Raw genomic sequence first — 16,429 nt, 5'->3', positions numbered from 1 at the left:
GAGGAGTCAACCCCATCGACGCCAGAATGACCATAAGAAAGAAACAAAAGATCCAATTTCTGTGATATTTTAGGAGCTCACTCCAATCAGAAAGGAGTAGGCCATAGATGTCCAGGAGCCGACTCTAGGGAACTAAGAGTTGAACCTAGGATAACCACAAGCTAAGATATTAAGGATCATTTCAGCAGAATGGTCAAGAGTCAACCCTAGCCTTAGAGGGGTCAACCCCATCATCATAGGAGTCGACTCCAGCATGTAAGAGTTGTCCAACATGCAATAAGATATTGACCCCAAAGTAGCCACACTTGACCCCAAAACTATGATAGGGAAGAAAGTAAAGGCTCAATTTCTATAATATTTTAGCAGCTGACTGTTAGCTGATTGAAAATATTATTAATCATTCTAATTTTAGATCTAATATGAATAAAGATATATCATATACATCTATTTTCATATCTAAAAGATTGATCTAAATATTTCAAAAATAGTTTTTAAGATCGATCAATCTTGTGCTCGGATAACTTTTTCAATATAGAGGATTAACCTTATATTAGGATAATCTTATACCAGTACAAGATCAATTTTAAACTATTCAAACTTTTAGATCTAAATCAAAAATTAGATTATACATATCTTAAAAATCAATAGCTCTAATACCACTGTTAGGTGAGACTACAGGACTTAGAGATCGAACCTGTTGCATCTTAATTAGTGAAGCAATAGATAAGGTGTTGTCCATTCATTAGTCGGTACTCACCAATAACTATTATGTGAGGTGTGTATAGATCAGTTGGATCACAGTACCAACTAGAAACCAATCGCATATAGATTTTTATTTCTTCACTCGAGAAGTGTGGGAGTTCAAAGAAATAATTGGAGCCCTGTTTGATTTTAAAAATTTATAAAATAAATATTTAATAAGTACAAATATCAAACTAAAAAATATTCTCTCTGTAGATAACCATGTCGAGTGCCAACCCTTTAGCCCATATCCTTAATACAAATAGATTGATCGAGACAAACTACAAAGACTTGCTTCAAAATTTGAGAATCATTCTCAATTCTAAAAAGCTAACTCATATCCTAGATCAAGATGTACCTGTGTTACCAGCTCATCCATCTCCTGATCAATGAGCCACACTTGAAAAGTGGATGGATGAGGATAATAAGGTGAAGTGTTACATTCGAGCATCCATGTCCAATGATCTTCAGTGATAGCATAAAGATATGAGGACTGCCAAGGAGATACTGACTCACCTGCAAGAGTTGTATGATAAGAAGGATCACACAACTCATTTTCAAGTCTCCCAGAGACTATTCAGAGCGAAAATACGTGACGGGCAATCCATCAATGATCATTATTTGACAATGATCAAGGACAACGAAGAGCCTCAGAAGCTTAGGATGAATGTGGATAAGAAATTATAAGTGAATTTGATCATCCAGTCTCTTTCTGATTCATATAGCCGGTTCATTATGAACTACCATATAAATAAAATTGATCGCACTTTTCTCGAATTGCTGAATATGTTGATGACAGCTGAGGGCACCTTGAATGGTTCAAGAGATATGGTTCTGACTGTGGAGCAGGCTTCCTTTAAGAGAAAGTCTTCTTTCAAAAAAAAAAAGAAGCCTACGAAGAAGCAAAAGAATGAGGTCAAATCCAAGAAGCAGGTTCCGAAGAAGACCGATGATAAGAAAAAGTATTTCCATTGCAATGTCGAAGGCCATTGGAGAAAGAACTGTTTGACCTACCTAGTGACTGTGAAGAACAGAAAGAAAGATGGGCTTTTTGAAAGTACATCTGATTTGCTCATAATAGAATCTAATCTAACGATTTTTTATTCTTCTAGTTGGGTTCTAGATTTTGGTTCAAGTACTTATTTGTGCACTTCTATGCAAGATCTTGAAGAAATTAGGAGGCTAAGGGAAGGCGAGCTCACTCTCCGAGTTGGTAATAGAGTAAGAGTTGCTATTGTAGCCGACGGAACCTATCCTCTACAACTATCATTAGGATATAGATTATTATTAAAAGATTATTATTATGTACCTGTAGCCAGTAGAAATTTAATTTTCATATCTGTGCTGGCACAAAATAACTATAATTTTCATTTCAATAAAGAGATGTGTGCAATTTATTTTGAAAATAAAGTTGTTGCATGTGTTTTCTTAATTAATAATTTTTATCATTTGCATATGGATGTGAGTGTTAATATTAATGAGTAAACTGTGAATGCCATAGGGTCTAAGAAACTTAGAGATAGGATTAGTCAAAAATATCTATGGCACCTTAGGCTAGGCTATATAGGAGAAGATAGACTCAATAAATTAGAGAAAAATGACCTTCTCAGGCTATTGATTTTCGAGTCTTATCCAGTTTATGAGTCTTGTCTTCAAGAAAAAATAGCTCTTGTGGGAGAAGGAGAAAAGGCCATGAGATATTAGCCCTAGTACACACTGATGTGTGCAGTCCATTCGATGTAAAAGCTAGGGGTGGCTATGTCTACTTCATAACTTTTATCGATGATTATTCATGGTATGATTTTGTGTATTTGATGCATTAAAAATCTGAAGCTTTTAAAAAATTTATTGAATTCAGACATGAAGTAAAAAAATAGATCGAAAAAATCATAAAGGTTCTTCAATCAAATCAAGGAGGAGAATATCTTAACAAAAAATTTTAGATCTATCTCAAGGATAACAGTATAGTCTCACAGTGGACATCTTCAGGGATACCTCAGCTTAATGGGGTATCCAAAAGGAGGAATATGACCCTATTAGATATAGTCCGATCTATGATGAGCTTCATAATTTTTTTTGTATTTCTTTAAGAACATGCATTACTTTCTGCAATTCAACTTTTGAATCGAGTATCTTCTAAATCTGTTCCTACCACACCATATGAGTTATAACATGGTAAGAAGCTAGCTCTTAGGTATTTCAAGATTTGGAGATGTCCAATCTATGTCAAGCGACAGCAGATGGATAAGTTAGAGGCTAGGTCTTTTAAGGCTTATTTTATAGGATATCCTAAAGAAATCATGAGATACTACTTCTATCTTCCTGAAGATTACAATGTGATTGTGAGCTATCATGTCATCTTCTTGAAAAAGAAGTTTATCTATGATGGAGACTGTTGGGTATAAAATAACCCCAGCCGAAGTTCGTAAGAGGCCGACCCTGTCAGGACTCTTCCGGCTTCCGACCTTGTGCATCATCTTTCTGAACTCTCCCGACCATCTGAGCTTCCATAGTACCGTTTGGACTCCTCCAGCAGTCGGCCTTCCACAGTGTCCTCCAGATTCCTCCGACGGATGAACTCCTATCGTGCCATCCGGACTTCTCCAATAATGAGCTCCTCCATTCATCTACTAGACTGCTCCAAATACTCTCTGGGCCTCACTATCAGCCGATTTTTTATAATGATCTACTACTCTCCAAATCTCTTCCAGACTTCTTCCTGCCACGATCGACTTTACTCCGAACTTCTTCCGAACTTCGTCAATGTCCGAGCTTCTCCAGCAGCAGGACTTCTACAGTAACCAGACTCCATCCAAGTTTCTACGATGGTCGACCATCTTCCAAATTTCATCCAAGCTCCTACAAGAGCTGGACTTCGTCCAAACTTCTACAGCGGATGGATCCCAGACAAACTTCCACAACGGACGTGCTCCACCAGTCAGATCTCTACTCTGAACTTCTATTGCAAGCGGACTTCATCCGAGCTTCTACAATAAGAAGTCTCCACCGAGCTTCCACGGCAACCGATCTTCGTCTGAGCTTCTACAGTAAGTGGCCTCCTTCCGGACTCCTACAAGAATCGAACTCCATCCGAGCTTCTATAATAGAATTGAATTCTGAACCTCTCCAACAGGCAGTCTTCAGACAAGCTTCTACATTTGACAAATTTCAAACGGGCTTCTTTAGCAATTGGATTCCAGCCGAATTTCTCCAACAGAAGTTTTCATCCGGGCTTCTGCAGCAGATGACTTCTATCTGCAGCACCAACAGCACCCAACCACAGTTAACCCGTCTGCAATCTCGAAGACATCCGACCTTCTCTTAGATTGCTGAGACAGAGAGCTATTTCGCTCCACCATGCATCCTAACCAAGCTTCAGCCGTCCATCCCAAACTTCCCGGCAAGTCGCGACAACGGACACCACCCCACTCCCTGTAACAGACTCTATGTGGCCCCACCACTCTCCGACAAATCGCGACAACGGACACCACTCCACTCTCTGTAATAGATTCCACATGGCCCCACCACTCTCCGACAAGTCGCGACAACGGATACTACTACTCTCCATAACAAACTCTACGTGGCCCTGAACGGTCCACTACCAGGCAGTTACAGATGTCGCTGTCAATCGGTTACGCTCTCCCATCTATAAAAGAGACCTCCCAGATATGTTCTTCTCTAGGCTCTAAACTCTATCTCGAAATTCTACTAAAATTTCATTCGAGTGCTCCATTTCTGTTGAAGCAGAGTACTGACTTGAGCGTCAGAGGATCTTGCCAGAGTACCCCCAACTCCGGTTTAGACTTCCCTTGCAGGTCTCGACGGTGGCCGTGATCCCCTCGACTCTAGCTTCTCCGACATCGGCAGAATTCTGCACCAACAGAGACAGTGAGAGAAAGATTAAACTCAAAGAGGTCTCTGAAGGGCATCAAGTCCAAGAACCTGAACCCAGTAGTGAGCCAGTAGATGTAGTACCTCCTCCACCTTATAGATCAAGTTGGATCTCCCATCCTCCTTAAAGGTACTTAGGTATTTTTACAGAAGATTTAGAGGAAGCATTCTTTATGGGAGATAGGGACATTAGGAATGATCCTAAGACCTATAATGAGGCGATATTAGATATCGACTTCGAGAGATGGATGGAAGCGATGAAGTCAGAAATTGACTCCATGTATTCCAACTAAGTTTGGACTTTAGTAGATCTACCTGAAGGTATTGTACCTATTGGGTGTAAATAGATTCATAAAAGAAAAATTGGGTCAGATGGTCAAGTAAAGACCTATAAGATAAGGCTGGTTGTGAAAGGTTATAGTCATTGCGAAGGTATTGATTATCAAAAATCTTTTCACCCATGGCCATACTGAAATCCATCCGAACTCTACTTGTGATTGCATCCTTTTATGATTATAAAATTTGACAGATGGATGCAAAAATTATCTTCCTAAATGGATATCTTGAGGAAGATATCTATATCGAGCAGTCTTTAGATTTCACATCCAGTGATAGTGATCGCAAGGTCTGCAAGCTATAAAAATCCATATATGGACTCAAGCAAGCATCTCCGAGTTAGAAGACTTGCTTTAATGATGTGATCAAAATATTTGATTTCATCAAAAATAAGGAGGAGTCGTGTGTATATAAAAAAGTCAGTGAGAGCGTTGTCACATTCTTCGTATTGTATATGGATGATATCCTTCCGATTGAGAATGATACTCTCATGCCGACATCGGTCAAAGTATGGTTGTCAAAAGAATTCTGTATGAAAAATCTAAGAGAAGCTTCCTACATTCTTCATATAAAGGTCTATAGGAATAGATCTAAGAGAATAATAGGACTCTCACAGCGAATGTATATAGAGGAGGTGCTAAAGAGGTTCAGTATGAAAAACTCCAAGAGGAGACTCTTGCCCCTTAGACATAGCATTCATTTCTCCAAGAAGATGTGCCCTAACACACCTGAGGAGATCCAGCGTATGAGCAAGATCCCTTATACTTTAACAATAGGAAGCCTCATGTATGCTATGTTATGTACATGACCTAATATAGCCCTTGCTGTGAGTGTCACGAACAAATATCAGATGAATCCAGGTGAAGAACACTAGATTGCTGTGAAGAATATCTTTAAGTACTTGAGGACTAAAAATTTATTCTTGATCTTTGGTGGAGAATCAGAACTGAAAATGGAAGGATACACCAATTCAGACTTCATGACTGATGTCGATGATAGAAAGTCTACATCGAAGTATATTTTCTTGTGTAATGAAGGATCCGTTAGCTGGAAGAGTTTCAAGCAGCTAGTTATTGCAAATTTGATCATGAAAATCGAGTACATCGCCACCTTTGAAGCTGCTAAGGAAGCTTTCTGATTCAAAAAATTTATTACAGAGATGGATGTGATGCCATTAGATGCTATTGCACTACATTGCGACAACAACGATGCCATAGCCTTCACTAAGGAGTCTAGGTCTCATCAGAAGTCCAAGCATATAGAGCATCGGTTCAATATCATACACGAATATCTAGAGAAGAAATTCATCGAGGTGCAGAGAGTCGACTTTGTGTAGAATGTAATAGATCTGCTGACCAAGCCTCTCATCCAGTAGAAGATCGAAGCTCATCTTGAGAAAATGGATCTTAGGTATATGGCCAATTGACTTTAGGTCAAATGAGAGTTTGTTAGATGAGTATTCTAGAAGTCAATTATTGGCTGACATATTTTATAATTTCAGAACTTAACTTTGTACTTATAATTTTTTATTATTAATAAAAGATATTTATTTTTCAATCATGTTTATGTGTCCTTAATTTGTCTTGGAAATTAATAAAGATAAATTTTGTATATTCTTAAGATATTGAGAATTTGAGACATACATTAATTTAAATACTTAAGATATTCTTAAGATATTTTTAAGTATATTCTTAAGATATTTTTAAGATATTTTTAAGATATTTTGAGACATACATATATTCTTAAGATATTTTTAAATACTCTCGATCAAAAGATCGTCATAGAAGATAGTGATCAATCAATTTAAAAATCGATGCATGGTTCACCTCCTTTTTAGGTAGATGAGTCTCGGATATGCAATATAGGGACACTAAGATGAGAGTACAGGTGGTTGTTAGAGAACAACTTGCACTGAGTATGATCAATACGAAAAACTACTTGGATGTCTACTCATTCGTTAGTGATTGTCTCGTGTTATAATAGTATGAGTGATCCTTTGATCTGCGATGTCATCGGCTATTCCCAGTGAAACTATTGAGTAGATTGTACGTTCCCTTGGTCCCTAGCCATTTGGAGCCTTACTGTGTATGTTGGCTATAGTAGGTTCAGGTTCGCTGTTAGGTATAAAATGCACCTAAATAAAATCTATCAATCTTGGTAGAAAAAAAAAAGTCCTATGTGATTTGCGAGACTAAGTTCAGAAAGTCTTTGACCAAAGCAAGTGTGAATACTGAAAAAAATATTTTCATGAGATTCACAAGTAAACTCGAGTCGAGGCAATCTGGCATGTGACTGATGATGGGATCTGACGAGTTCTCTATGACCTCCATCAAGTCGAAATTCACGATAGAAAGACTGAATCACACGATAACTATACCTAAGGGTTCAAATTTTTATTCTATTGGATTGCCACTACAAACTGCTAGGTATCACTGATGGATTGTGGGACTTATCGGGCATCATCTTAATAATCGATAACCCTCAAAGGACAGAATTAGAGTTGTTCCAATCCATCAAAAAGAGTTTCGATGGTATTGTAATGGAGATCACAATATATCTCACTATCAGATAGAATAAAACCTATGGGTCACACATTAAGAGATTTAATCTTGAATTAACCAATTGGGCTTATGAAGTTCTAATTGGATTAGGATTTAGTGAAATCCTATTAGATTTAGGAAAACCATGCTAGCACATGGTTAAACTCAATTCTTCTTTAGACTTGGGTTCCTTATTAGATAAGAATTGAATCAAGTCTATAGCCTTGAACCTTAACTAGATCCATTTTGATTGGGTTTAGTAGGGCACCTGATTAAAGGCCCAAAAGGATTGGATCAAGTCAATTAGTTGGCAAACTAATCTCCTTATTTTCTCCCTTGTTATTTTCTTATATGGTGTGGAATTATTGGAAAGAAGAGAGGAGGTGCAAGACTCCCTTTTTGAAAAGTCCAAGGGGTGCAAACCCCTTGGAGTGGGCATGAGAAAGAGAGAGGCTCGCCCCCTCTTTTGCCTTAGCATAGAAGGAGAGAGAAAGGGGGCATAGCCCCTATCTCTTGTGTGCAAAAATCCTAAAGGGGCACCAAGAGTTGGTGCCCCAACTACTTGCCCCTTTTTGATGAAGGCGCCCACTCAACTTGTCTATTTTGATGTGGGGCGCCCCATCTACTTGCCAAAAGAGGTGAAGATTTTTTTAATTAGGTCTGATTTTTTTAAAAAAAATAGATTAAAAAAATAAAAATTCTTATGAGATAAGGACTGATTTTTTTAGATTGATTGGAGATTGATTTGGAATCAAGAAAAGATCTATATAAGAGATGGTCTCCTAGGATTTTAAAATTAATTGAATTGTGAATTTAGATCTCACCCTCTCTCCATCTCCATGCCATCTCCTCTTCCTCCTCTCTTTTCAATGCCCAAGGGTTGGGCGTCTCATCTTCTCACACGCCTGAGTTGAGGATGATTTGTTCTACAGTAAGGAACAAGAAAAAAGGCTGTAGTTCAAGCATTGAGATCGCGGTAAAAAATCAAGAGTTGATCAAAGATCCAAAAGATTGAGATTCATTTTGGAGAAGATGGATCTATAACGAGAAGAAAGGTTCAAGATTGATCCCGGGGGATACCTGTAGAAGCCGGACACGTATGCAGCTCAGGAACCTTCAGATTTAGGATCATCGGTTGCGGTGTATTTCAATCTATGCAAGGTATTGAGATCCAATCTTAATTTTTTTTTTTTATTTTCAGATTATTTATATATCTTTAATCTAGAGCTCGGATAGATATAGATTAGATCTATTGTATGTGGGGTTAAAGGATTTAACCTAAATCGTTTTCGTTGCTACTTCAAAAAATTTTTGAAATCTATGCATACAACCCTATCCGATTTTCTGACACTAACTACAATCAAAGAGGTGTCAACCCTAGATGATCTAGAGTTGACCTTAGACTCATAGGAATCAACCATAGAATGGCAATAGTTTCTATGATATTTCACAAGCTGGCTCCAATTAGGAAGTTGCCGATGCTAGATATCTAAGAGCCGACACCTCGGAACCAAGAATCGGTTCCACTACATTAGAAACATTGTAATAGCTAGTTTGTCGGTACATACAAAATGAATTGAATGGCCATCAATGATCCACCAAAGCTGATCCACCAAAGCTCACCAAACAATCAAGAAAGCCTCTCAAGCCTCTTCACTTGATATAAAAGCTTCAAGAATTAAATGAAAATAAATTCTTTTAGAGTATATTGTTAAAGCGAGTTCATTATAAGAGAACAACTTCTTCTTTGAGCATTAATTTTAAGTCCAAGCAAGAAATTGTATCACCGGCATATATCTCACCTTCTTCCACATTCAAATTGGGCTGAAAAGTGTACTTCACTTCCGAACAGGGAGCACTCTCATTGTAAATTATTTTCTTTCATACTTGTTTGTTTTTGTGACAAATTTCAAGAGTTGCATTAAAACTGGGAGATAGGCCTTACCGTGCCTTGAAACGGGTTGTTGTACAAGCTTAGGGATAATCCCGGATATTGTAGATCTGTGGAAAGTAACGGATCTTATAATCATTGGATACAATAAGTGGACTGAAATTTTTAATAGGGTTTTCTTGAGGAGAGCACAATGGAGCTGGATTTGGCTCCGAACCTCCATAAAATTTTTGTGTTTGCTCTGTGGATGCTTGATTCTTAATTTAATCATCCTCTTATTATCATTTGCTTTCATTTATATTTTTTTCATTTTGGCCTAAGTACACTTGTGATTGTTATTTGTTGCACTTCATTTGAATACAGCACGTTCTTGTGTCTGTTGCACATCATGCTTAGGAATTCGAAAAGAACCGGGATTTGGCAGCAATACGTATAAAAACTCTGTCCAAATGTCAAGTAATAGAAAAAAGGAAAAAAAGCCTAAAGATAATGCCCGATTCTCACAGCCTCCACATTGTATCTACTAGATTTTTTAAACCTTATTTTAGATATATATACATATATTGCTGTACATTGCTAGATATTATACTTATAATACTCAGCCCATAACACAGATCTTAAAGGAGCTACCAAATAATAAATAAATAAATAAGCCAGCCAGCACGTGCAGAGCACGTGCTAGGCTGTTCATTCTTTGCCAAAACTCTCATAGGAGTTTTTTTCCTTCCGCGATTAAGAATCCAAAGACCACCTGAAAACCTGATTGGAATCAAACATAAACTCTTCTCTGAGAGGTCTATTTAAAGGCCTTAAATCTTCAGATTTTTCTGCACCAAGAATCACAAGTTCGGCACCTTTTTTTCCTCTAGGATTACCGGCCGTTTAACCTTGATTTGGCCATTGAAAATCGAGCCAAATCTCATCCAAATCAGGTAAAATCCTTTCCATCTTATTCCCTCAATCTTTTACGATTTTTATCTTGAATTTTTCTGCAAAAAATCTCTTCAAAAATCGTTATTTTTTGAGTTTCCTATTTTTTTATTTTGTTTTGGTTTTTCCTGCGGCCACTTGTCGCCACCAGTCATCGGATCTGGCCAGCTGGCATCATCGGGGATTGCCCCTCCGACCTTAAGGGTCGCCAGCGATGGTGGTTATTATTGAAAATTGTGTCCTAAAACTAATCGTGTGATGATTAAGTTTCTCTTTGTATATGAATTATTAATTATTGAATAAAAAATATTCTGATATTTTTCATCACAAAATAATATCTTTCTTGAACTTTTGTGCTGTGATGAAGTCCTTAGAACTATGCCAGTGTGCGATAAAGAGAGGATTTATCATATAGTTCTTAAATATATTCGCGATCAAATGATACGTCATTACAGGACGATAACATTTATCGAGTGGAGGTCATTGTATGCCATATGGGTTAGTTGTTCTCTTAACCAAGGAGTGTGGCGACATTAATATGGCATACAGGTGAGATGTAGGAGTACATCATTACTGAACAAGTGACTCACCTGCTGAGCATTTTGCTGTCAAGAGTTGCTCGCGAAACACATGGGTATAAGTGTCCTTTAGACTTGAGATCACCATAGTGACTTGCAAGCAACTCACTGTGCTTTGGTGCCAGACTATCTAGATTTCTAATGCAGTGACGAAAGGCTACTGGGTATAGTCAAATATTTGTGAAGTCTGTGTGTTGATCAAGATGGGATTGACCCCTCTGAATTATTGAATTTGATGTATCGCTGTATTTTAATTTAGCAAAGTCTTGGCCAGGATAACCCATGAGATGGATTTGAAAGGTTGAAATACAATGTAGATGAAGCAATCTCGGTTGATAGTTAACCTGAGACCATCCTAGAGAATTCTAGGTCAAAAAGATAAATTATGCGGTAACCATGTGTATGGATTTTGAAAAATTCTTTTATGATAATTTAATCTATCTGGATGTCGAAAACTATTGCTAGATGATATTTCGATTAGTGCAGAAATTGATTCCTATGCTACCGACTTAGTGTTTGAACTTATGGAGTCATGCACACAAGTCAGACAAAGTAGAAAAGAATTGGTCTATGTTTATATGTTTAATTTGAAAGTACTTGACTTGATTGAATATATAAGCTAACTTGATTAAGAATTAAGTTATAGATCAAACAGAATTGAAAAGTTAACTATGTCTAGCTAGCACTACATATGAGGTTTAGGTTCGATCCTGAAGATGAATAGTTTCTGATCTATGATTCATGGAGCATATGACAGATTGGATTTCAATGCTAATTAATTTCAGATTAGATTTAAATTAATTAGACTTAATTAGGTCTAAAAATTTAAGTTAGACTTGGTACAAAAGTCCTAAAGAATTTGGGATCAACAATCTTTCAAAATTATTTCGATCCAACTTCGAATTGGATTCAAATCGGATCCATTTTGGATGAGATATGAGAAATCCTACGTGCACTTGGATTCTCCTCTCATGTGGGTCGACCAACACCTGGAATGGTGCTAGTTTAGGGCATCCCATGTGAATGAGGGAGTGGGTGCAAAGTGGTTGTCATAAGTGATGGTAATTCTATCTCATATAGAAATTTTTCTTTCATGAGTATTAGACTGATTCAAATTAGATTTGAGTTAGGACTTCTATACTTATTAGGTCATGAGATTCATCTATAAATAGAGAGAGTCTTTACCTATGAATAGATAGTAAAATAACAAATAAATCAGATTAAGAGAAGAGAGAAAGAGAGAGAGAAGCATGAGAAGAGAGAAGCCTTTCTTCTTCTCCTTGACCTCTCCCCTTTGGTGCCGCCCCTTCTTCCTTGGATGTGGGCCCTCCTTGGGCATCCCACCTACTGGTGTGAGGTGTCACACCAGCACATCTTCTCCCTCGTTTGATTGGATTGCGAAGATCGAGTTCATCCTGCTTTCCTACGGCGTCTGGCGTGCATGCGAAGTAGAGGGTCTGCACATCCAGGCCTCCGTGAAGGTTTATATCAGATTATTTGAGATTTGATCTCTGGTTCCACTGCTAATCAGGTAAGGATTTGATCCTTATTCATATAGATTAATAGAAAAATTTTTAGATGCAATCAGGATCATCTGAAGAGAAATAATTTTTCTTCCTTTCAGTTACCATTCTAGCTCAGGAATAAGGGGAGTAAGAGCTCTTCTGTTCTGTGAAAGAAAAGGAGAGGACCACGCAAGTCCTCTGTCATCTCCTGTGAAGCAAAAAAAAAGAGGAGAAAATAAAAAGAAAAGAAAAAAATAAATAACTAAAAGAAATTGAGAGAGTTTCTCTCTCTCTCTTCAGTCTGAACCCTTACTTTCTCACTCTAAAATATTGGACTTTCTCTCTAACTTTCTCTCTCTAAAATTTTTCTCTCTAGATTGATTCTCTCTCTTGATGGATTTCTCTCTCTTGAAGTTATTTTTCTAAGATTAGCTCAGTGAAAGACTTTCTTTTTGATGATTTTGATCGAATTTAGTGAAGGATCTGATCCCAAGTGGAGTTTTGATTTGAAATTTATTTAGATCTAATTTTGAGTTAGAATTAATATAAAAAATATAATTTTGAATAATAAGCACCGAAAAATCTTCTAAAGATTAATCGATCTATTCACTCAGTCGTCTGTGAAAAATAAGTAATGAATCATCTTCTTGAGATATTTAATATTTATTTTGAAAGTAAATAATTATTCTTTGAAATTATTTATGATTTATGAAATTATGTTTTGAACGAAAAGTGATTCTGAAATATTATGGTCTATTGATTATGCATATGTTCAGTGAAAATTATGATATATTATAATACAAAAATATTTTGGTACAGATCGGATTTATACTCTCAGACTAACTATGTTTCAGTGGATCCTACCAATGGAGATTGTATATTGATAATCAGTGGGCCCTGCCAATGAAAATTATACATTGGTATTTAGTAGACCCTGTCAGTGGGGGTTGTGTGCTGGTATTCAGTGGATCTCGCCAATAGGGTTAAACGTTAGTCATAGTCATGGCTGTTAAGTTATGAATGTTTTGATTTGAATCGAATTTATGATTTATATTGTATATAAATATTTGAAAAAATTGGATTTACATTGCATTAGCATGAAATATATTTTTATGTTTATTCACAGTATTGGTCTTAAAAATTTTATAATTATCTAAAATATCTAGTTGGGATATTTGTTACTTACTGAGCTGTCTAACTCATTACCTCTCTTTTTATTTTTTTTCAGATTTAGATAATTAATTGTAAGCATGGGTAATAATATTGGAATAGAACTTTTAGAAGGAGATTTAGTATTGTCAACTTTATTGAACTTAGATCTATTATTTTATTTTTAGTGAAACTTTATTGAATGTAAGATATTTGATTTAGTTAATTAAATTTAAATTGAATAATAATTATTTAAATTTTATTTCACTGTGATACATTGATATCGTGATGAGATATCTTGCATACTTATGGAAAGAATTATTTTTAAGTATATGGCAATTACCGCGACTCTCGGCTCATGATTTCGGATCGAATGTATGACAATACCAATAGAGAATTAAAGCCAAGCATGTGAATCACCTCAAGGATTCTCACTGTCCTGGCAACAGGCGAGCTTTCCCTGTTGATGGAGCTTTCTTCTCTTGCACCAATACTCTTTAATTTATTTCCAACAATTTGAGTAGTTTATGCATTGATAAATCTTTTCTACATTCAAACAGGCCCAAGGCACCCTAATTACCACACCCATATACTTTCTAACTTTTAAATTTTTTCTTCATTCATTTTGCTTATAGTATCCAATGCTGCTTCGAAAGTTTTCTGAGAATAGGGCGAACTCACACCATAACCTACCTCCCCCTGCCCAATGTTTTAAAAGTTGGACGGGATGTTGAACTGTTTTACCACCAAGTTCCCAATTCTACTGGTTCAACCACCGGTCTACATGATGCTGACATCACCATAATATCATAATTTAGGATTTTATTATTTAAAATTTATAAAATAAAAAGTCAGAAAAATAACAAAAATGAAAAAAGAAGTAAAGAATAACTATAATTTTTGCACAGATCCTCTAAATTAATCACAAGTAAAACGATTCAATATCCAGTTCGATTGGAAAATATTGATTGCAGGCTTAATTTGGTCCATTTGATTTGGGGTACTAAATTGGTAATTCAAGATTTCTGATTAAAGTATTTGGGGCCAATATTTCAGCCCTGATATTAAATTTCTATTATTTATCCAGTTCTAACAATTCATCCGGTTTAACTAGTTTATCCTGTTCGGACAAGCTCATCCGGTTGACCGGTTGTTGAGCAATCCGATTTAAGTGGCATATACCAGCTAGACCAGTTTCCAGTTCAACCGGTTGAACTGGCCCTTCTGGTCCGGTTATAACAATATTGCTCCTGCCAAAATTAAGGATGCCACTAAGCAAGAGGATGGGGATGTTTAGTGCTTGGCAATGGATTCAGACTAACCTAATTTACTGCCAATCTTTGCCCTCTAAGAAAGAAGTGAGAGGTCTCAATCCTAGGTTGCCACGGCTCCCCATTTTGATCCTGATTAATTTCTACTTCTATGAGCAGTAACTCGATCTGTCCGGAGATCCAAGTTTTGGTCCAGGTAGAGTAGGGCTGTTGGTATAGGGTAGGGTCTGGGTTTGTGAACCCCTCACAATTCTGAAAAACTTAAAAAAAGAATTGGCCTATTTTTCGAAGGGATTCGAGAAAGGAATTGAGTTACCGCGTAAGAACGTACCCAAATGATCGGATCCCATGTTCTAAAAACCCAAACCAATACATTGGATCAGGTGGGAGCATATTGGCGTCCAAGTTCAGCTTTACCGTTGCTACATACTTGGCAAACATTTTTGCTGGCAGCTGCTGCTAACCTTTTAAGAAGGCACTAATTAGTCAAGTTCATGCCTCTGGATGATCATTCCGTATTTATGATATATCACTAAGTACTTTTGTATACCTCTCCCACTTCACGAGATAGAAAGAAGAAGACATTATTGACCTTGGTTCTATATACAGAAGATTAATTGATGGCTTCAGTTCTAAAAATCATTTCTTTCATTCCTTTTCGATCATCCACTCTGTCAAAGTTATATTCATATGCTTTCCTTCAAAACAGAACTTTGTTTTAATTTCAAATCTGCGAAGGCAAAGGCTAGTTTTCCGTGCAAACGTATACATGCACTTGCACCAATTTTAGGCCGATGTCAGACACGAAGCAATTAATCAGATTTGAACAAGAAACATGTTAACAAAAGAGTCAGAATGAAAATAACTAAATACATAAATAAGTAAAGGGAGCTAACCTGCTCGAGGGAGGTGTAATAATCAGGTATATATGAGTATTTTTTGGTCAGTAGTCTCCTCCGACGATTATCGTTCCTGTGTCTGATCGAAGGCTGTGTCGCAAGGATCCTTGTAGTTGGCTGCCTCTCCACTTCCCGTTGTTGGGCTCGCCTGCGACGAAGGGCGGCTATAACATTACCCATACGTGGATCCAGAGCGGAGGACTCTTCGTTAGGTTGAGGTTGGCGTTGTGGGCACGCGCAGAGATTGAGAGAAAGCTGTGTTAGCACCAAGAATGTGAAAGCTGGTTCCTTGGCTTACCCACAAGAAAACGAAAAGCTTGAAGGCGAGAAATGCTCCTTATCTTCTGCCTTCTTTACGTGTGTTAAAGGGGGTGAGGAAGCTTCTTGGAGTCTTCCCGCTGTTCCTTTTGTGCTTTCAAAGGACAAGCCTTTATTCTTTGCAGTAGTGACTTCTTTGTTTTTGGCTGCGATTCTGGGTTCGGTTCGGATTTGTTTTTCAGATAGCTAACCAATTGAGATATATAAAGGGTGGAAGCGACCAGCTTGTACAGCGAGAAGTTGGAAAACGGAATAAAATGGTGGGTACCGCGCGCAAGATTCGCACCTTAAATAATCTGCGATGGAATAATTGGACTACGACCAAATGGCACAAACCAGCGGCGGAAACGATTTATCTCGAAATATATCGAATATATCAG

The 16,429-nt window shown here is 37.1% G+C and overlaps 1 protein-coding gene across 4 annotated transcripts in view; it reads right to left on the bottom strand.

Annotated features, from left to right (window-relative positions):
- LOC105034359 (E3 ubiquitin-protein ligase RGLG4) overlaps positions 1-16,175 on the bottom strand; it is a 99,688-nt gene extending 83,513 nt beyond the window's left edge. The window contains exon 1 of one of the 4 annotated variants that reach the window (XM_019846969.3): positions 15,729-16,175. In XM_019846969.3, coding sequence (XP_019702528.1) covers positions 15,729-15,911 — 183 coding nt within the window. In that variant the 5' untranslated portion in view covers positions 15,912-16,175. The remainder of the gene's footprint in view (positions 1-15,728) is intronic. The other 3 variants (XM_010909486.4, XM_073257939.1, XM_019846970.3) reach the window with 3 other exon arrangements.
- Positions 16,176-16,429: the final 254 nt, after the last annotated feature.

Source organism: Elaeis guineensis, chromosome 5 (assembly GCF_000442705.2).
Source record: "Elaeis guineensis isolate ETL-2024a chromosome 5, EG11, whole genome shotgun sequence".
Taxonomy (NCBI): domain Eukaryota; kingdom Viridiplantae; phylum Streptophyta; class Magnoliopsida; order Arecales; family Arecaceae; genus Elaeis; species Elaeis guineensis.
The sequence above is the reverse complement of the archived record's forward strand: the minus strand, read 5'-3'. Positions and strand labels throughout refer to the sequence as shown.